General features: G+C 36.8%; 4 protein-coding genes across 4 annotated transcripts in view; 2 read left to right on the top strand and 2 right to left on the bottom strand.

Annotated features, from left to right (window-relative positions):
- Nucleotides 1-2,053, bottom strand: part of mcm8 (minichromosome maintenance 8 homologous recombination repair factor) — a 6,831-nt gene extending 4,778 nt beyond the window's left edge. The window contains exons 1-7 of the mRNA XM_065255084.1: nucleotides 1,997-2,053; nucleotides 1,454-1,743; nucleotides 1,270-1,368; nucleotides 1,097-1,179; nucleotides 532-681; nucleotides 277-380; nucleotides 1-175 (exon numbers count right to left, since the gene is read on the bottom strand). Of these exons, the coding sequence (XP_065111156.1) occupies nucleotides 1-175; nucleotides 277-380; nucleotides 532-681; nucleotides 1,097-1,179; nucleotides 1,270-1,368; nucleotides 1,454-1,715 (873 nt within the window). The 5' untranslated portion in view covers nucleotides 1,716-1,743; nucleotides 1,997-2,053. The remainder of the gene's footprint in view (nucleotides 176-276; nucleotides 381-531; nucleotides 682-1,096; nucleotides 1,180-1,269; nucleotides 1,369-1,453; nucleotides 1,744-1,996) is intronic.
- Nucleotides 2,054-2,747: 694 nt separating this feature from the next.
- napba (N-ethylmaleimide-sensitive factor attachment protein, beta a) lies at nucleotides 2,748-8,407 on the top strand. The gene is made up of 11 exons (XM_065255121.1): nucleotides 2,748-2,975; nucleotides 3,277-3,356; nucleotides 3,682-3,798; nucleotides 3,951-3,997; nucleotides 4,089-4,166; nucleotides 4,274-4,329; nucleotides 4,466-4,550; nucleotides 5,953-6,057; nucleotides 6,147-6,215; nucleotides 6,313-6,363; nucleotides 7,374-8,407. The coding sequence occupies exons 1-11, from the start codon at nucleotides 2,878-2,880 to the stop codon at nucleotides 7,473-7,475; spliced, it is 888 nt and encodes a 295-aa protein (XP_065111193.1). The 5' UTR covers nucleotides 2,748-2,877; the 3' UTR covers nucleotides 7,476-8,407.
- Nucleotides 8,408-10,836: 2,429 nt separating this feature from the next.
- tmem151bb (transmembrane protein 151Bb) lies at nucleotides 10,837-15,459 on the top strand. The gene is made up of 2 exons (XM_065255106.1): nucleotides 10,837-11,381; nucleotides 12,006-15,459. The coding sequence occupies exons 1-2, from the start codon at nucleotides 11,298-11,300 to the stop codon at nucleotides 13,386-13,388; spliced, it is 1,467 nt and encodes a 488-aa protein (XP_065111178.1). The 5' UTR covers nucleotides 10,837-11,297; the 3' UTR covers nucleotides 13,389-15,459.
- Nucleotides 15,460-17,438: 1,979 nt separating this feature from the next.
- LOC135736831 (zinc-binding protein A33-like) lies at nucleotides 17,439-19,999 on the bottom strand. The gene is made up of 5 exons (XM_065255117.2): nucleotides 18,742-19,999; nucleotides 18,441-18,647; nucleotides 18,260-18,365; nucleotides 18,145-18,174; nucleotides 17,439-18,003 (listed from the first exon to the last, which is right to left on the bottom strand). Exons 1-5 carry the CDS (start codon nucleotides 18,865-18,867, stop codon nucleotides 17,453-17,455), a joined length of 1,020 nt encoding a protein of 339 aa, XP_065111189.1. The 5' UTR covers nucleotides 18,868-19,999; the 3' UTR covers nucleotides 17,439-17,452.
- Nucleotides 20,000-21,235: the final 1,236 nt, after the last annotated feature.

A 21,235-nucleotide genomic window follows, 5' to 3' on the forward strand; every position in this document is an offset into this window, starting at 1 on the left:
ATCAGGCAGTGTAACGTTTTGTGTGTCTCCACAGGTGTTACAGGTGAAGGCCAACTTAATACACAGCGGTTTGATGTTACTCACTCGTACCACGGTACCTCTGATCGCAACAAACTTGCCGTATAAATTTGCTCTGAGACTTTTTAAAGGAGTCAGTGGCTCAACATTATATAGCCTAAAACAAAACAAAACAAAACAAAAAGACAGTTATTATAACATCTATTTAAAACATAGTCTATGTTATACTGTTCAAGTTACTTTAATAAACAGTCTGACCTGGCGCTGATATGAGGGATGTTGATTATGGGTCTTAGACCCGCGGGCAGCTCCTCCTGACCTTGGAGCTCAGCTGCGTGTCTCTCAAGATCAACGGTCAAAACCTGAAGAAAGACATTTTTAATTCATCTACGGCTGATTTACACAGGTGAAATACTGAAATACTTAGTTGAAGTTATGAATTAATCTTTTTTATGAGATGTGCTTTACAGACAACCACACATTGTTAAGCATACACACAATATGTGCACAGACCTGATGAATTGCTAAACCCAAACAGTCCAGGATCTTCTCTGGCATTTCTTTAAGATCTTTGGCGAGATCAGGCAAAGTTTGTGATATCTGCTTGTTTGAGAGAAGGTCTTTACAGTCCACCAAAATGCTGCCTTTCCTTTCGATTTCATCCTGATGATTTGGAAAACCAATTTTATTACATGGCTACTTACTACATAAAAATGACATTAAAGGGATAGTTCACCTAAGAATTAAAATTCTGTCATCCTCATGTTGTTTATAACCTGTATGATTTTTTTCTGATGAACACAAAAGAAGATATTTTAATAAATGATGGTAAGCACACAGCTGATTTCTATAGTAGGAAAAAAAATATAATGGAATTTAATGTTTACCATAAGCTGTGTGCTTACCATCATTTATCAAAATATCTTTAAGGATTAGAAAATTATGACAGAATTTTCATTTTTGGGTGAACTATACCTTTAAGTTGATATTAAACAAGTATGCAACACAACATGACAATCTGAAAGTCATAAAAGCATATATTTCCCTTACATATAAATGAAAAATTCTGCATTATCACCTTATCATAAAGATCAATTTGTGATGTGAAGTACTGTTCAAACACCTTTATCTTCTCAACATAAGGTGAACTTTGAACAAAACCTGTAAAAGAAAACAAAATCAACCGTTTAATACAATTATGTAAGTTAGGTTGTCAGATGAGTTAATTTATTGTACATAATAGAAAAACACCTTCAGAGAAATAAAGTCTCCAGCCTTTATATGGACATGTGATATCAAGAGTCGATTGTGTGATCCGTGCTTGACTGACATGTGGAGTTATTCCTGACCCTATGACAAAACACACAAACACACAATACATTTAAATCAGTAATCGATTAATATTATTTCTCTTTACATAAAATTAATAACTCACTGTGTTGTGTATTATTGCTGTCATAGTTTCCTCTTCCTCCTCTGTTCCATGACCGACCTCTCCATCCTCTATTATACTGACCAGCATTATATCCTCTACCTCTCCATCCCCCTCCAGCACCTGAGCCATCTCCTCTTCCTCCTCCTCTCCACCCTCCTCCTCTTGATCCAGCACCTGAGCCATCTCCTCTTCCTCCTCTCCACCCTCTTCCTCTTTCTCCTCCTCCTCTCCACGGGCCTCCAGCAGCAGTCTGACTGCTCATCCTTTAACGTTTCATCAATCTAGAATGACTGCAACACAGGTCTGTGCGTTATAATGTTATGCTGGCTAATAAACATTGTCTGATAATTAAAGTTACCGTTAAACTGAATTGAACGCAAATAAACTAATCTCTGTAACGTTACTATTAAACTGGTGTTTTATATAGGTTAAACGAAACTTAAACAGAAGGAACATGAAATCAAAAACAATAACTGAAACTCATTCTATTCATTCATCTTATTAAATTAAGATAATTTAACAAAAATAATCTGAGGTACTTACAGTTACTGTTTACTTCCTTATTCAGTGACGCGGACAGGCAGGCAGTCAAATTTGGCGCTAAAGTGACGACACTTCCGGTTTGCTCTACGGGTGGTGCGTTAGATAAAAGTTCGTTGACAAATAAAAAGAAAAAATATGTAACTTATATACAAAGATACTCTTTGTTATATATAAACATTTTAGCATTGTATAGGTCACAACTAAATTATCTTAACAAATTTAAAGCAGGCTTAAAATGAAGCCATTGTTTTCTGTTTTTCAAAAATAATTTTGGATTTACTGCAAATCTTTAAAAAGAGTAAAACTGAAAAGTGAAATTGTATTACTTAACCTATTGAAGGACTTTAAACTTTTAGAACACCCTGATGTCTGAGATTATTTATTTATTTTCATTTTATTTTTTTAGTTATTTTTTTAAAATAATGTGCTTTGTTTGTTGAGAATGTTAACCTACAATATATTTGTGCCTTATTGTAATTGTATGTTAATGCAGAATAAAAAAAACTAAAAGCAGACTTTCCGGAAGCGAAATACATGTATAAATAAGCTGTATAAATAAGGGTATAAATGTATTTAAAATTCGACGAAATGTATTTATCCATTTATTTATTTATAAATGTATTAATAAATGTTTATTGATATTTGAATTCAGCTTTTACTACATTTAGCAATTCAGTGATTTACGACTGGTGCAGCTTCAACTGCAGTTCGTCTTTACGCCAGAAGGCTCCGCCGTTTTCGTGCACTCGTGCAGCATCATCATCTGCATCACTAGAGGAGGAGAGAGAGAGCATCTTTCATGATCTTGCGCTACATAGCCTCTCTATATCAACAAACCCCGGGCCTAACAGCAGATCTACCCGCATATCACACATCACATCATGGATAACTCCGGCAAAGAGAAGGAAGCCATGCAGCTGATGGCGGAGGCGGATAAAAAAGTCAAATCCTCTGGTTCATTTCTCGGAGGGATGTTCGGGTGAGACAGCATATAGCCGCCATTGACATGATGCTGGTCACGATTTGACATTCAAAGACATCCAATCCTATATTGCATTGCGTTATTAATGTGCTCCTTTCATCTAAATACTTTATTATGTGGGCATATATATTACACGAATATATGAGATGCTTTATTAAACCTCAGTATGACTGTTCAATGTCAAATATTTTCATTTTGCGATACGCATTAATGACTCATTTCAATGAATCGGTTATGCATCGTCATGATGAAATGCTCATTACAATCATAATGAAGAAAATGTTGCCATATTTTACAGGGGTAATCATAAAGTAGAAGATGCATGTGAAATGTATGCAAGAGCTGCCAACATGTTCAAGATGGCTAAAAACTGGAGTGGTATGAATAACAATAAATCACATTTACATATAAAACAAGATGCATGCCTTATAATGTACAGTAGCATGTTAGTTGATATTGCTGCTGTCTGAATTATTAATCTAGGACCCATTTTAACTTATGTAAGGCATGAATAGATATATTGCACATGACATATAGTCTGATTATATATTTGAACATTTGTTATTATAGATCTTAACTGTGGTGTAATTCAAGTATTTTATGTGGTTCTCATTCTAGTACAATATCTAGTATGTTGTCCGTTCATAAACACTATAGCTCTTTATCATTATCATCTTTATGATGAATGTTTTTGCTGTTATAGCCGCAGGAAATGCGTTTTGCCAGGCCGCAAGACTTCACATGCAGATGCAGAACAAACTGGACTCGGCCACCAGCTTTGTTGATGCAGGAAATGCTTACAAGAAGGCAGATCCTCAAGGTGAGAGCGATGTATGCACAATAACACAAAGATGGCGAGAGCTATTTTTATGTTTTAATAAACAAGCTAATTTCCCAAAGGTTGGATAAAATGAATGAGTTTTTCTTCATAATCATTTTATTTGACTCACTGTGATATTTTGTATCGCACAGAGGCTATCAACTGTTTAAACGCAGCCATCGATATTTATACAGACATGGTAAGAATATACAATGTTGAGATGTATTGTGCTAGATACTGTACGGGTCTATTATACTGATTTGTTCTCATTTGTTTTGTTTGATTGACAGGGAAGGTTCACGATCGCCGCAAAGCATCACATGACCATAGCAGAGATTTATGAATCTGAGCTTGTGGATATTGAAAAGGTGCGGTTTGTCTTTATATCTCTTTATATATAACACAAAGCATATTCTTTTCAAAAGTAATGTTGAATGGCAGTGAAACCAGCATGAACTTTGTGATGTTGTTTTAGGCAATTGCTCATTACGAGCAGGCCGCAGATTATTACAAAGGAGAGGAGTCAAACAGGTTTGCATTTCTCAGTCATTAACATCTTGTGTAATTGTTTCATCAATCTAAAGTTCATTAAATATTTATAATCGTCCATCTCATGGGTTATCAAAAGCATCAATATTAAATTAAAATGTTGTGTTGTCACATTTAGCTCCGCCAATAAATGTCTGCTGAAGGTGGGCTCATACAGCGCCCAGCTGGAGCTGTACCCCAAAGCCATTGAGATCTTTGAACAGGTAACTTACAGCTACTTACTGTAACTACATAAGAAGATTACTGCATATTGGATGAATCAAATTTGAGCACATCTTTAAATAGAGAGGAATAAACATGAAGTAGGGCCGTGCAGAGACCTTTGGGGCAGGTGCTCAACGTATAAAAAGGCCACATGAACTTACATGCTGACACAACACATATTAATATGGATGTAAATAAAAAAGCAAAACAGAACAGAAAAGAGTATTTTAATGTGTGTGCAGTGATAATGATAATATATATTGATTATATATTGCATTCTAACTATAAGATATTATTAAGTTTACAGGCTATTGTGGATTTGTCATATTTAAAATATTATTTAATCAAATTTTGTTCAGAATTTAATCTTTTTTTTAATTATTTGAATAATAAAAACAACAGTTATTAGAAAATCAGTACGAGCCTGTTTAATAGTGTTGTGAAAAATAACTCTACGCCTTAAATAAAAACTGCTATAATAGTTATTCAAAGTATAAATAGTTTTTAGTTTAGTCAAATAATAAAAAGACCAGACCCCTTAAAGCTCGTGAATATTTTCTCCCCAAAACAGCAAGAACAAAACGGGTGAACATGCATGCATCATGTTTATTGTATGCTGTGTGTATTAATTTAATGTACACATGTTACACACAATAATATAAACAAAAGCTGTGCATGCTCTCTTCACGTCTTTCTTGTAAAATAATAATAGGTAACAAGCAAACCGCTTTGCTTAATTCTGAAATGCCGACTTGATGATATTATCCCTGTACTGTGCAGTAGTAAGAGCGTGTGAGCTAGGGATGCACCGATACTGGTATCGGGTATCGGCCTCGATACCACATTTTCTAAAGTACTCGTACTCGTTAAAAGTCCCCCGATACCTGGAATCGATACCACGGTCTGAGAAATGTCTATGTTTGAGTGGCGTGTAAGGGGTTAATGCCTCTTGTGTTGTCCAAAGAGGCAGAGTTTACAACAAACTGGAAAACTAGTTCTTTGTATTTGTTAAATTATATGACTAAAGCTGTTACCTGTAAATTTAAATCATGTTTTTTTATTAAGTATTCGGTATCGGTATTGGCAAGTACTGAAATGCAAGTACTCGTACTCCAAAAAAGTGGTATCGGTGCATCCCTAGTGTGAGCATGCACGCAGAGGGATCGCACAGGATGAGATTGTCCGGTGAAAGGTCAATAGGTCATAATGTGACTCTTTTTATTTACGGCTAAATTATTATTAATTCATTTTACTAATAGTCAGATTATGCAGGCCTTTAATTACAAAAAATGCCTTGACAAAAGGGCACTTTGGTCATCCAGGGGTAATGGGGCAGGTGCCTGACATAAAGCTTACATTACAGATTACAGATGACAACAAATATACTGTGTCTTTATTCAGGTAGCAGGCAGCACGATGGATAATCCTCTGCTGAAATACAACGCTAAAGAGTATTTCTGGAAAGCAGCTCTGTGTCACTTTATAGTGGATGAATTAAATGCTAAGGTCAGTAGATTATATTGAACACAACAGAAGGTTTATTTCTTCTCCATCTTATCTGTGATGCACATGATCTGGTGTTTGCTGTCTTTCAGCTTGCCATTGAGAAATATGAAGGAATGTTTCCTGCGTTCTCTGACTCAAGAGAATGTAAGCTGTTGAAAGTAAGCGCTGTCGCAGTAAACAGTAATAATGCCTGATATATCTGTATGAGGTGAAGATGGAGTTTAGCTCTGATTGTTTTCTTTCTTCTTCCAACAGAAACTTCTGGAGGCTTATGAGGAGCAGAACTGTGAAGCGTTCACTGAGGCAGTAAGTCTCAAAAAAATGAAATGTTGGGTTTAATTAAAAAGATTATGTCAACAGGTTCCACACAATTTAAGTAATCTCAACAAACAATAATTTAGCTCATTTTACAAAATAAGATTAAAGGTATTGCGAAGATTTTCTTTATCCAGGTGGATCATCAAGACTATTGGTCCTACTAGTTGTCAATCAGGAGTGTTGCGCAATCGCATTTTTAAAAAAAAGTGGAGAAGGAGGTTCTTTTCTAAAATTCGAGAAAATCCTCAGCGACACCTTTAAGTAAACTTAACAAACCTTAGTAGAGTCAACAAACAACAATTGAGTTCAATGAACATGAAAAATGTAATTAATGGTGACAAAAAAATTGAATGATTGCCATTTTATAAACTCCACCCCATTTAATTAGGATTTAATAGGTCCATAACACTAAATCAATCAATCAATCAAGAGGGCAGATGCTCAATACAACTCATCATATAGACCTTATTTTAATCATAGTTTTTCAAACATATCACAAACATATTGGACATGCAATGTTACATTTCAGCATTTGTTTGTTAGAATTAAAAAACCAGCAGCTGGGTATTTTTTTGAAAAAGTTAAACTTTGGGTGTTACGCTCAGCTCGTCAATGTCACTTCTCACTCGGCCATCCAATCACAGTTGAGGAGGGGCGTGACAAATATCACAACAATGAACCTGTGTATCGTTCAAAGACTGATGAGTGCTCAGCTGATAAAACGCTGGCACGTGCCCACAGTTGGCGTCCGCCTGGCATTTTCAGCATATTGAAATGTTTTGGTGTACACACACCCTCTTAGAGTCACACTTATAAAAGTATCAACATCATTTAATGTGATGATCTACACCTGTGGTTACTTTACAAGGGCACCTATGATGATATGTTCATACCTAAATGCAGACTTTTCTGTGTGACGTAAGCATCCGAACACTTTTGTGAGTTGTATTTTACCTTAGGGTTTCATTATGTAGCTCATATGTTTAATTGTCCTTCAGGTGAAGGAGTTTGATTCGATCTCTCGTCTAGACCAATGGCAGACCACGATGTTGCTGCGTATCAAGAAGACCATCCAGGGTGATGCCGGAGACCTAAAGTGATGTGTCTCAGAGAAACCATCTTATGTGGCATCTTATTCAGTTTCATTTCTTACCGTACTGTATGTGTGTGACAATCCGGTGTGACATTACCGTAGCTCAAATATCAACCTGATGCCAGTTTGTTCAGAAATGTTCACAGGTCATTTGCATTGCAGGTTTAAGGCATTTAGAAAATCTATGATGTTGATATATTGTTAGCTCACTGAGTCACAAGGTATAAAAATGACATTTCTTTGTCCCTTTACTTCACCAAAACGAAAACTTTATTGTACACCTTTGTTTATACCTGTGTGTGGCATGAAGAGTCTGCAGATCTCTCTGTTGTTCACCTAAATGTTGTCATGCACGATAAATGTTGTAAGTGTGTTAGTGTGGTGTTTAATATCAGGATATTGTGAGTGCACTTTATTTCAGAGCTTATCAAATGTCTGTTTAGATGGAAAACACGCTGCTTTTTATTGGTTTTTAAACATTTTTTGTGTCATTGGTCTCGAAAATGCATCTTTACTTGTATTGTCAATACATACGTGTCAGTTCAGTCTGAATATTTGCTTTAGTTGGTAAATCAGTCAGACATTTTGCTTTTTCACTAATGTTTATTATTCACTAATGGTGTTAAAGTGATCTGCTATTATCATCTCAAATCACAGAAAGCTTTGATTCTCTAATGATGATTCTTTAAACTGAACTTAAATTTCTGTGTTTAGATAGCCTACAGTGTTGTTTCATACATATATTGAAACTTAAAAGAGATTTTTGGAGACTAATTTAAGAGTTTATTGTTTAAGTCATCTATGGTGTCTGATTTACAGTATCAAAGCATTTCATATGTTGTATGACTGTCTGAGAATCACAAATGGAAGTCTAAAATTGCAAAAAAATCATCAATGTTCTATTTAATTCAATGAGAAATGAATAAATTATCATCTACACCATGTCTAATGTTTGTGTTTGCACAAGGTAACTATGACTGGCTACATTAAAAGTTTGCAGTAAATTAACTGAATAAACGGAGCAAAAACAATGGGGCTTTGCACTCATGGTGAAGGCCGCTGGCCTGCTCCTCGGTGCTCGGGCGTTAAAAATAATTGTTCACCTTTAAAATACTCTTTAAGTGAATCCTCACACATTTCACAGCTCACCATCTTATTCATCAACCATTAAAGACATCTTCTGTGAACATGAACACATGACATGGACACAAAACGTGCTACTCTTAAAGTAAACCAAAGCAATACAACAATACTCGACAATAACTAAAGAAAAATTAATCAGCAGCATAACAGCCATCACAAATCTTTATACAGTTAATAAATGTGACCCTGGACCACAAAACCAGACATGGGTATATGTGTTGCAATAGCCAACAATCCATTGTATGGGTCAAAATTATCAATTTTTTATGCCAAAAATCATTAGGTTATCAAGAAAAGATATTTTGTAAATATCCTAAGGTAAATATATAAAAAATGAATTTATCAGTAGTAATATATTTTACTAAAGACTTCATTTGCACAACTTTAAACTTTTTGCACCCTCATACTGCATCTTGCATCTTGGCAAAATACCCACAAACCAAACGTCAATGGAAAGATTATTTACTCAGCTTTAGATGACTATGAATCTCAATTTCAAACATGCACCCGTATGTTTTGTTGTCCAGAGTCCCAAATCACAGTATGGTTTACTAAGTAAACAAGATTATCATTATTTCTAATTTTTTGCACATTTCATGTTGTCTGGCTTTTAGAGTTTTAAAGCATTGCTTTGGCTTGTTTCAGACATGATTTTCAAAAAGTGATCCAAACTCTTTTACAGCAAACTTATTTCAAACAGCAGTGTTTGAAAATACAAATTAAATATTGAAAACTTGTACAGTTCGTGAGAGGTCATTACACACCACACAGCAAAATTAATGTTAAATGTACACTGCTGGTGTATATGGGTACCAGGTCTGGTGGTACTCAAATAAACACCACTGGTGATTTTGCTGTGCAGGTGTTGTTTTAAATAGTACGAAACATTTGAGAAAGTGATGTCTTATAAGTTTATGATTTTATAGCCTAGATAATTTGTTTAATTAATGCGTACTGACATTGTTGTAGCATTCGCGGGGTGTTAACTTATATATGGTATAGGCTAATCAAGAATCTATTAAAGGCGGGGTCCATGATTTCTGAAAAACACTTTTCAGAAAGTTGAGGCCAACTACCGAAACACACTTGTAGCCAATCAGCAGTAAGGGGCGTGTCTACTAACCGACATCATTGCATGGGTTGCATATATGTGGGGGGGTCTATCAAAGGAGGGTCCAGATTCTATTGGGGTGGGGGCGTGTTTGTTTAGGTGATTTCAAATGTCAACATAGATTATATGGACCCTGCCTTAAATTTTTAGGTTGTTGGTAAATAATAAATGCAAAGTATCGTACAAAGTATCTTTTGAAATATAATTTATTTATTTATTTTTAATCATTTTAGCCAATGGGGGCCCTGGAAGAGTACTGCCCCACTGACAGCAGGGGTACTTTGACCATGTCTTTTAACAGTGTACACTCTAAACTCTAAAAAAAAATTATATATGCACCATTTTTTTATCACACTTTTTAAGTAATTCCAACTTGGAAAATTTTACTTAAAATCAACAAGAAAATATGTGTTTTATGTACTTACATTTTTAAGTAAAGAATGTTACATGAACTGAAATATTTAGGTTCATATAACACATATTTTCTTGGTAATTTAAAGTAAAATTATTCCTTTAATACTTTAATGCTTTGAAACACTGGTTGCAAGAATAACTGTAGTAAGTAGTCAACTTTTGAAGTGGATTAAAAAAGTTTATTTAAATTTGTCAAAACACAAAGACAACTTTTATGAAAAGTTTTGATTCATTTTAAATGTAGCCTATATGATGTTTGTGAAAAGTATAATTACCAAACTCTTAACAATAAAGGTGCACAAAAGATTTTTCACAGCAATGAAGAACCATTTTTGGTTTGTTTAAAAAAAAAACATTCAGTCAAAGTTTCTTATAATTTTATAAATTAAAGTACCCTTTTAGATTATATAGGAAACCCTTTTAACAGAAAATGTGAAAGTTTCTTTATGGAACAATTCAGCCATATATCACATTAAAAACAATAATTATAACCAGAAAAAATATTAAATACAATTTTATTTAGTCTAACTCCCAGCATTAATTGATTATGTAATAAGATATTGGTTTTTATTTCTTTATAATTAAGAGATTATTAAACTTGACCAATGTAATGAATTGTACTTTTAGATTTAATTTTTGTCTGAATAATACCCAAAAATGTCCAATTGTCGACATCTGCTGTCCGCTCACAGAGCAACATTCAGCGGGTACCGCAGCATCATCCACACCCCTCAGCATCATCAGCACCCCTCAGCCTCCCCTGCGGGAACCACAGTTTCATCCCTTTAATTTACTATAAAGGACTGTAAATACGCGCCAAAGACGCACAGGAAACAAAGCGCATTGTTATTTCTTCAATGGAGTCAAAAGCGCATCTTATTTGGCGCAGTAGGTATGGCGGCTAATCAAAGGCTTAAAGGCGTACGCCTCAGGTTTTTAATGCATGCATTTATGTTATTGTCTTTAGATGTTTCACAGGCATCCGAAGGACGCGTATGGTGCGCAAAATGCTTAATCAAATAGCAGGCGTTTGCAAACAGGATTATGAGGTTGTAAAATGCATGAGGTAATAGACAGATCTAAAGAGAGGTGATGTGAAGAGGCTGGACGCATTGCTGTGTTTATTATCGTTGGTGATCCACACCCGTTATTGTTGCGGCCATGTCCCCTCCAGCATCCGCGGCGACCGCCAGCGACACCAGCACCACAACCGTGTGCGAGGACACAGACGGTCCCAGAGAGGAGGTATTCACAAAAACATCTAATCTCATTTTCTAACGAGAAAGATTAAAATAAATCCAACCGTGCGTAAACGTGACCGTGAACGCGTAACACTGAAGCATGTGCTGTAAGATTGGCTTTATTATCAAAGAACAGATGGCCAAAACGACATCAAAGACAATTCGTCAATAGGAACCCATCAAAATAAACTGGCTCCACATCTCAGGTTCATTTTTCCAGAATACTAGAAAGCTTTATAGGAATCAAATGACTTTGTCAAATTACAGAATATTAAAATATGAGTGTGTGTCACTACATTTTGTAAAAGTATTTATGCATATGTGGATGTCAAATATCCTTAATTTTACAGTTTTAATTATGTTGTTTAAAGTACACACATTTACTAATGGTTTTCTGAGGAATCAAAAATGTTTTTTCAGTAGTGATGATTTATTTTAGGCCTACTTTATTATTAAAAAACATATCCTATACAACAGAAATCTAAAATATAAACCAATGAGAATGCATTTAGTACTTATTTATATTCACAATGTATTTAAATAGTAGCAGCAGTCGTCTTTTTAGTCTTTAGTAAGTCCACTTTGTAGGTTTTTAACTCATTTGTTCTCTTCTGTGGTACATGTGCAGCAAACACCCGTCAAGCAATCGTTGAGTAAGTCCATGTGCAGAGAGGCATTCTGGAAATGCCTGCTGCTTTCCATGCTCATGTACGGCTGCATCGGGGCCATGGTCTGGTGCCACGTCTCCAGGGTCACCCGCTCGACCATCATGACGCCCGTGACCTACTATGACAGTCCCTGCTCCGACGGCTACATCTACATTCCGCTGGCCTTCCTCGTCATGCTTTACATCGTGTACCTGGTGGAATGCTGGCACTGCCACGCCAGAAACGAGCTTCAGTATAAAGTGCACGTGGAGGGGATTTACGAAAGGGTCCAGAGGATGCAGCAAGCCAAACCTTGCATCTGGTGGAAGGCCATCAGCTACCACTACGTGCGGCGGACGCGGCAGGTTACTCGCTATCGCAACGGAGATGCCTACACCACCACGCAAGTTTATCACGAGAGGGTGAACACGCACGTGGCCGAGGCGGAATTCGACTACGGGCACTGTGGAGTTAAGGACGTCTCCAAACAGCTACTGGGGCTGGAAAGGTCAGCGATCACCAAACTGAGGTTCACCAAATGCTTTAGCTTTGCCAACGTTGAGTCCGAAAATTCCTATTTGACCCAACGGGCGAGGTTCTTCACCGATAACGAAGGACTGGACGACTACATGGAAGCCCGGGAAGGGATGCACCTGAAAAACGTGGACTTCAGGGAGTACATGATTTCCTTTTCTGACCCGGACCACCACCCCTGGTACGTCTCCAACTACGTCTTCTGGACAACCGCATTCCTGACCCTGTCGTGGCCCTTACGGGTGCTGACCGAGTACCGCACGGCTTACGTCCACTTCCGCGTGGAGAAGCTCTTCGGTGCGGACTACGTCCCGGTGACGCCGTGCGACGAGAGACCCTACTGCAGACGCATCCCCAGGGTCAACACCATAGACAGCACCGAACTGGAGTGGCACATTCGTTCCAACCAGCAACTGGTGCCCAGTTACTCCGAGGCGGGTCTGATGGACCTCGCTCAGCGCTCGGGAGGTGTCAGGCAGAACTGCGAACGCTGTCACCGGGCGATCAGCAGTTCATCCGTTTTCTCCCGCAGTGCCATGAGCATCTGCAACGGCAGTCCACGCATCCCCTTCAGCGGCAGCCGCTTCTCTCTGGGCAGGCTGTACGGCTCACGTCGCAGCTGTTTCTGGAGGAGCGGAAGCCTGGATGAACCCGAGAGTCCCAGCGAGAACACGCGATGCCTGTCTGGAAGAATCGTTGCAGATGAGGAGGACCCACCGCCCTACCAAGATGCTCTTTACTTTCCGGTCCTTATCGTGCACTGCAGCGAGAGCTGCACAAACCATCGCTCCTTCCACAGGAACAGTTCATGCGTGGAGACGTCTTTATGATGGGCCTTCGGTTTTGGAGTTGGACGCACTAAAGACTGCCACGGATTGGTTGAGATAAACTTCTGAAATGGAAGACATATCCTGTTACTCAGGAAGCATTTATTATAATCTTCACATCCTCTTCACTGTCTGTTATCATTAATGGATTCAGAAACAACTTTAGCAATAATGAACACAAAGCATTGGGATTATGATGTTCAGACGCTGGCCACACAGAAGAGTCAGACACTTGCGGGCCCTATTTGTTTGTTAGCTTTAAAGAGCAAAGGACTATATCAACCGAGCAAAAACCTGGTATTTCTCTCTACAGATATGCAGAAAGAAATTCGTAAACAACTTTTTATTGGTCATTTTTGCAATCATCTGTTAATGAATGTGCTCTTGGAAAAATCATTATCGGATGTCATCGGACAACCATGGACTGTATGGTCTGCAAATTGCTTAACATTCATATATAAACACTTGAAAAGAAAAGTATAATGGGCTGTTTCTACTTTTAATGTGATTTAACCGCATCAGGCTGAACAATATACTGTTAAACAGATGTATGTCTGTAATGGCGATGTCCACAACAACAAGTATCTCACACTATTTAAAAAATATATCAGGCTATGCAACAATGAACCTCTGGTATGTTATGCCTAAAATGTATATAGCCTTCACTTAATAATGGAATGTACGACTGTTGAAGCTTTCCTTAGCAATGTACTGTACAAACTATTCAACAGAGAACTGAATTATTTAGGGAGGAGGAGTCATGCGTGTGCATGAACTGAGTTAACATTTAGTGAATGTCATAGGGATTTAGTGGCTATAAACTGCTATAAACTCTTTACATACAACTAATGCAGTTTATATGGTGCAACATACAGGAGAGAAAATCTATACATTTTCTTTATGCAACTATAAATGATTTCTTCTCATCTCATATGATTTGCATTAATTATATGGTGCATACTTTATGATGGCTCAATTATTGATAATATGCTGGAAAGACCCTTAAAAACTGTCTTGAGCATTCCAAATACATTTTGTTTCAGTTTATCCTGATGGCCTATATATCTTTGGTCTGTTTCCTGTGACATCTGAAGGTTGCAGTGTATTTATCCACATTGCATCCTTTCGCTTTTATACTGCCAAGATCATCATATAAGAAATGAGTAAAAAGGCCACCACTGTACAATGTAGCACACATTAAATCAGACAATGGATGTAAACTTAACAAATAAACTGCTTGTTGATTCACAGAACGGAGTACACATTTTATGAGAGAGAGAGAGAGAGAGAGAGAGAGAGAGAGAGAGAGAGAGAGAGAGAGAGAGAGAGAGAGAGAGAGAGAGAGAGAGAGAGAGAGAGAGAGAGCAGTTAAGCAAAGTGTATTGACATGAACAAAGCACTAGATGGCAGTAAACCTCAAGACATAAAATGAAGGAGCATTCTTAAACCATACATTTCACCAGACTTTTTAAAGATGTCAAATAAATCTTTGGTGTCCCCAGAGTACATATGTGAAGTTTTATTATAACATGTTAAAATTGTCACTAGTTTGTAGGTGTGTGCAAAAATGTGCTGTTTTGGTTGTGTCCTAAATGGCAGTGCTGTGGTTGGATAGTGCAGATTAAGGGGCGGTATTATTATAATAAGATCCCCTTCTGACATCACAGGGGGAGCCAAAAATCAATTATCTATTTTTCACATGCTTGCAGACAACGGTTTACCAAAACTAAGTTACTGGGTTGATCTTTTACACATTTTCTAGGTTGATAGAAGCACTAAGGACCCAATTATAGCACTTAAACATGGAAAAATCTGATTTTCATGGTATGTCCCCTTTAAAAGGTACCCTGACTATGAAGACTTTAAGACTTTATGTTTGCCTTCAACTAAAATTAATTGATAAGAAACATTACTTTAAAAACATTTTGTTTTTATTTTCACATTCATATTGTCAATCCCGGTGATAATCTATTAAACCATACATGACACAGTGCTCGACTTGCATGATGAACCGATTGCCTTTTTTCTCATCTTTATAGAGCTGTAACATTAGTAATTTCACAATGAATTTATTATGGAGGAAGTCAAATGTTAGCTAGTATCACTGTAATATTTATTTGTGTTTCATGAGGTAAGCCATTACATTATTATTATGAGTATGAAATTTCACATTAAACTAATCTTTGTAAAGTGCCATTTCTGACTACACAATACAAGTCACATTTGAAACAATCAATTTAACTTCAAAAAAACATCTTGAGATTTAAAACAACTGAGAGGGCAACTTTAAGATGTTATTTAAGACTTTTTCTTCTGAATTTGATTTCTTAAGTAGTTCACTTCCTCTAGTTCAAAAATAAGAACTTTCTTAGGAAGTTTTTTTTTTGAGGATACAAAATATTTTTTACTTTATTTTAACTTTGAATTCAAGAAAAAGTTAAAAATAATTTTCTTCTTAAGAGAATTTCTTAAGTTTTTTTTAATCTGATCCTAGCTGTACAGTGTTGAATGAAAGGGAGATTACACATACACACAAAAAATATTATTTTCATGGGTTTTAAATAGGCCACAAACCCAGCCATTGGGTTAAATTAACCCAAAAAATGTTTGATTTGACCCAACAAGGGGTTAAAACAACCCAGCATAGATTAAATAACAACACAACAATATATATTTAAACAGTACACGTGTGGCTCTCTGCTAATGTTTTCTTTCTAATTCAAAGAAGAAAGGAAGCAGAAGCAGCAAGTATAACTTGTTGTTTTGAATGAAAGCCTGGGGCTGGAGGTTAGAGGTTTTGAATTTTATGTTTAAAAAGCGTACATACATGGTTCAGTGCCGATATAACTTATTGTGAGACTTCCTATTTATTCAAAATGCTCTGTCCGGTCTTTTCAAATATAGATTAACAATGACATAAGAGAAACCGGAATAATGTTATTGTTATCAGGCACCTCTCCTTTATTTACATATACATGTGTTTGAACAGATATATCAGCACAAGCATCAAATTGAATGTGGTGAAAGGGCAAGGTTGTATATTTTTAATACAAAACAAAAAAACACATGTGTTTGAGGAGGGAAAAGTATTAATCCAAAGGTTCATTGAGATGTCTAACTCCCTGTCATTAACTCTTTACTAACAGAGTTGCTCTTATTTACATATCTATAGTAAAATCATATGCAAACAACATTATATGAGCAAATAAGAGCAAGTCTGAGTCATATTTCCTCGAATGCTTGCAGTATTACCCAGACATCATCTCTGTGAGATTTAAAATGGTTTATTATGATAAAAGTGCCAAACCTGTCAGTGCATTATGATGGTGTGGCCTAGTGGTAAAAGATCAAACACACTTAAAGTGATAGTTCACCCCCCCCCCCCCCTTTGTTTTGCTAAACACAAAAGAAGATATTTGTAATTAAGCAGGAAACAGAGCACCATTAACTTTCACAGAGAAAAATACCATAGAAGTCAATGGTGCTCAAAAACAATTTGGTTACAAAAATTGCTCAAAATGTCTTCCTGTGTGTTCAGCAAAACAAAGAAATTTATACAGGATTGAAACAACATGATGGTGGGTAAATGATGACAGAATTTTTATTTTTGGGTGAACTATCTCTTTAAGTTCATTTAAACCACCAACATTTACCATGGTATTACCATGTTTTAGACACACCTTATTAATTTGTGGCATTTGTGACAAATTTTTTGGAGATTTGTTTGTACAGTAATCTAATGACATGATTGAAGATGTAATTAGTAACTAGTAATTAATTATTTAGTAATTAATTTTTTTGAGTAACTTATCCAACACTGGTCGTAAGTCATTTCTTTTCAAAGAGTCGTAGGTTTTATTGGTCCAGTTATGCCCTGCTCGCAAATAGTTCTTATGTTTGTTGAAATTAATTGCAACACAGTTATTTGGTGTGGTATTATATGAGCTGTGTGTACGTAAACAAAACAAAATTTTGTGTATGCATATGTTTATTGTTGTGGAATGATATGAGGTTGAGAAATGGATTTTTTTCTGAACCCTTTACTTTTTACATTGTTTCATTTTCATTCATTTACGCCAGGGTAAGATGATCAGAGGGTCTGTGTTTTTACCATTATCATCATTACATGGACAGAAGAATGGATGAAGAGTTTCATCAACGTTCATGAAGGATTGATCACTATACAAGTAGATTACAGAACCGGAGTCCACATCATAAAAAACAACAGCACCCTCCTCATAATACACAAACACAGCAATCTTCTGTGGCTTCACTCTCGGAGACAGAGAGACATCAGGACCAGCAAGAGCTTTAAATTTGTTCCCATTCCTCAGAGCCAAAGTCCAGAATCCATTCGCTGGTGTCAGTTTGATCGCTCCTTTCCTGTTAACAGATTCTCTGGCCACTCCTAAAACCCATTCAGTCTTTCCTGTCACTTGCACTTGAAAACAAAAGCTTTCTGATGAGAATCCTTCCTTTCCCAGAACACCCAGACTGGTATTAAATCTCTCAGGGTTATCTGGGAGGTCGTGTCTAATGTCTCCATATCTCACTTGTTTCCCATCATCAGACAGGATGAGATATGGATGAGCTGTGTCAGGATCCAGAGTCACATCCTCTGAGAGATCACAGAATAGAAATAAATCATAATTTAACAAAGAGTGTTGCATACAATATTCATTATAGTGTTTAACTGAATTGCAGCAGGTGATTTGTGAGTAAATAAAGTGTATATGAGAGATGTCATCACACACTGTACCTGCAAACACCTGCTGCGCCCCCAACAAAACTGTAAACACAAATAAGATGATTTCTAGAAATATTATGCGCTTTTTAGATTAAGCAAGTCTGACACATGTAAATCTATAACTTACACAAATACATAAGGATATGTTCAAATGTCTTCATTAGTTCAGTCTCATCTTCTTCCATACAGGCAGTGTCAAGACTGATCTCAGAGCACTTCATTGATGGATAAATCTACAGCAGAAGAGAGAAGGAATCTATCAGCAGATGAAGTCTTTAATGACTTAAGGTATTATCAATAATGAAGACCTGTACGAGATGATCCTCGATGTTTGAGATCTGCTCCAGCTCGGTGATCTCCTTCTCCAGATCTTTAATGAGCTCCTCAGCTTGTTTCTCTGCTGTTCTCTGTTTCTCCTCCATCATCTCCTGCAGTTCAGATTGACTTCTCTTAATGAAGCGGATTAGATTGGTGCAGATCTCCACACTGTCCGCTATCTCTTTATCTGTGTTGTTCTGAAGCATCAGAAGATCATACATCAGACTTAAGCTGAATTCATGGTTTGTTCATCACATCAAACATAACATTTATAATCCTTTTATCACTCACCTTTATCAGCTCTGCTGAGTTTCTGATGTCTTTAATCTTCTTGATTCTGTCCTGAATCATGAGCTGCACATCGTTTAGTGGACCACAGGGGGACGCCATGACTAAAAAGACAAATAATGTCATCATGTCATGTACATTAACATTTAAGTTATTTAGCAGATGCTTTTATCCCAAGCGACTTACAAATGAGGTTACAGTAGAAGCACAACACAACACAAGGACAGAACATAAGTGCACTGGAACATCAAGTCTAACAATGTGTACATAGCCAAGGGCTCGTTTTTTTTTTTAAGACAGAAAAGATAAAGATAGAGAAAGATATTAAAGGTGCAGTGTGTAAATTTTTGCGGCATCTAGTGGTGAGGTTGCGAATTGCAACCCCTCGCTTTTGAAACGCATAGAGAAGCTACGGTAGCCGCCAACCGATAAACATGCCATCATCGGAGACAACTTAATAAAAACACTCTGTCCGTTAAGAGCTTCTGTAGAAACATGGCGGCACAAAATGGCGACTTCCATGTAAGGGTATGTAGACAAAAACGTCATTACACACTGCACCTTTAAACTCATATTAGTAAGTGAGGTGTTGGTGGAAGAGATGGGTTTTTAGCCGATTCTTGAAGATGGCTACACAATCAGCAGATCTTGTCATAGATCCAGAGAAGGTATTCGATTGTGATATTTTCCCGTTTTGGGATGTAAAATCTATACTGTTCAGACTGCAGCAGAAACTTTATGTTAAAACTAAAGTTACATGGAGTTTCTGTAATTCTGGGTTTCCAACCATCTTGATCCGAGAAAGACAGTGTTTAAGTGTTCAAATCATTTAGCTCAGAATACCCCACTGATCATTGAAAATAGCATATAACACTTTTGTGAGTCAAAGAAACTCTGGATTCGTGTTAAATATTTAACTCTGTGCTGTGTTAAACTAGTATACAGTGTTGATTTTCTGAATCCCTTTTAGTGTTATTTTAACATTATTGTGAGTTAAAGATGAAAAACTGGCCTATTGTTAAAATGTATCTATCCACAATTTCTGTATCTGTTTTTCATATTTTTGAGATACTCTTTTATTTATTTGCATTCCAACTGGTGGCCGATCTTATAACTCAGACTCACCATCGCTATAAACTACAATTTCTAAAGAAAACAAATGTATATGAAGTTTATTTAACTAAGTTCAGCAGTAGCATGGTCATGTGATCCAACCAATCAGCGTAGAGGTGCCCAAAAATAGCTTCTGTCCCATGACAGTTTTTGCAGCATCCCTCCTCCACCCCATCACCTCACTCTCAGCTTTTCCCAGTTAAAGAAGGGGAGTACTCTCAGGGCTTAACGCAAATATTTTGTTATACTGGCCCAGTGGTCCAGGTTTTCACTTGCCCTGCCAAAATTTTTACTGCCCTCTTCCAAAAAAGGCAGTGTCACATTTTAAAAAATAATAATTCAAAAGTCAAATATAATTGTATACATATACAACAGACATGTTCCAACGAAAAAAGACTCTCAACTTTTCTGCTTTCCCTGTAAACTGAGCAAACTGTGCAAAATATTGCATTGTTTCTTTCGTCGTGTTTTACCCAGGTAAATTTCTGCTTCCAAGATGTTAAATAATATACATTGATGAAACGATATTTTAGCGACAATACTTTTTAATGGCCTGAATGTCTTTCACGTTTGCCCCGGGCCACCGGGCAGTCCTTTATGTTGAGCCCTGACCCTGGGTTTGAGCTCAGAGCCCCTCCCCTTGGACAGCAAACCCAATATTCTTTATCTCATTCCTTATCAATAACATGTTAATGAGCATTAAATTTATGGTCATACTTGTATGTTTACCAGTGTTCACTTTTTACAGTAACATTACATACCTGAGTTCTCTGAAGAAACAAAAGAAGGTGAAGCAGATTTAATGTCTTTTCTCTGTTTAGCATCTCTGGAGTAAACACAACACATCACCATGGTAACTTGCAACCGCTACTGGCTGAAGTGTTTTGTTTCAAAGTCCCACAGACCATCAAAAGCACAAGGTCATCATTTCATTATAACAAATAAAGAATAAATCGATATCAAACAACAGACATTACCATTGTGATTACACATGGGTGTATCACACCATATTAACAGATTTTACATGTTGGGAGAAATTGTGTGGTGAGGCTACATAAGGGCTAGGGTGGCACTGGCCCACTCAAATTGACTGCAGTAAGAGACACAAAGTATTTTAACTCCGCACCTCCCAGATGTAAGTCGATAATAATAAACCAACCACTACCTTAAGCGAGAGTCTTTTTGTCTGTTGTCTGTTAGATTTTTTTCTATGTATCTGGGCCACAATCAGTTTACTTATCTTCAGTGAGGTTATAGCCCCGCCCATATGGCTTTGTGATAGGTGTAAATAGGCAAATGCTACTATGTAAAAAGAACAGCTCATTAATAATAATTAAGCCACGTCAGTAACTTACCAACCGTTCGTCGTAGTAGGATTTGTACA

This window comes from Paramisgurnus dabryanus, chromosome 17 (assembly GCF_030506205.2).
Source record: "Paramisgurnus dabryanus chromosome 17, PD_genome_1.1, whole genome shotgun sequence".
In the NCBI taxonomy this organism is placed as follows: domain Eukaryota; kingdom Metazoa; phylum Chordata; class Actinopteri; order Cypriniformes; family Cobitidae; genus Paramisgurnus; species Paramisgurnus dabryanus.

What these genes read in the sequence shown, in the direction of transcription:
- LOC135736831 (XM_065255117.2), bottom strand. Translation starts at nt 18,867, where the DNA reads ATGATGACATTATTTGTCTTTTTAGTCATGGCGTCCCCCTGTGGTCCA. An exon ending in ACTCAGCAGAGCTGATAAAG is followed by an intron (nt 18,648 to 18,741) that starts GTGAGTGATAAA and finishes CTGATGCTTCAG; the next exon opens with AACAACACAGATAAAGAGAT. An exon ending in TCGAGGATCATCTCGTACAG is followed by an intron (nt 18,366 to 18,440) that starts GTCTTCATTATT and finishes CTTCTGCTGTAG; the next exon opens with ATTTATCCATCAATGAAGTG.
- tmem151bb (XM_065255106.1), top strand. Translation starts at nt 11,298, where the DNA reads ATGTCCCCTCCAGCATCCGCGGCGACCGCCAGCGACACCAGCACCACA. An exon ending in CAGACGGTCCCAGAGAGGAG is followed by an intron (nt 11,382 to 12,005) that starts GTATTCACAAAA and finishes GTACATGTGCAG; the next exon opens with CAAACACCCGTCAAGCAATC.
- napba (XM_065255121.1), top strand. Translation starts at nt 2,878, where the DNA reads ATGGATAACTCCGGCAAAGAGAAGGAAGCCATGCAGCTGATGGCGGAG. An exon ending in GATGGCTAAAAACTGGAGTG is followed by an intron (nt 3,357 to 3,681) that starts GTATGAATAACA and finishes TTGCTGTTATAG; the next exon opens with CCGCAGGAAATGCGTTTTGC. An exon ending in CAAGAAGGCAGATCCTCAAG is followed by an intron (nt 3,799 to 3,950) that starts GTGAGAGCGATG and finishes TGTATCGCACAG; the next exon opens with AGGCTATCAACTGTTTAAAC.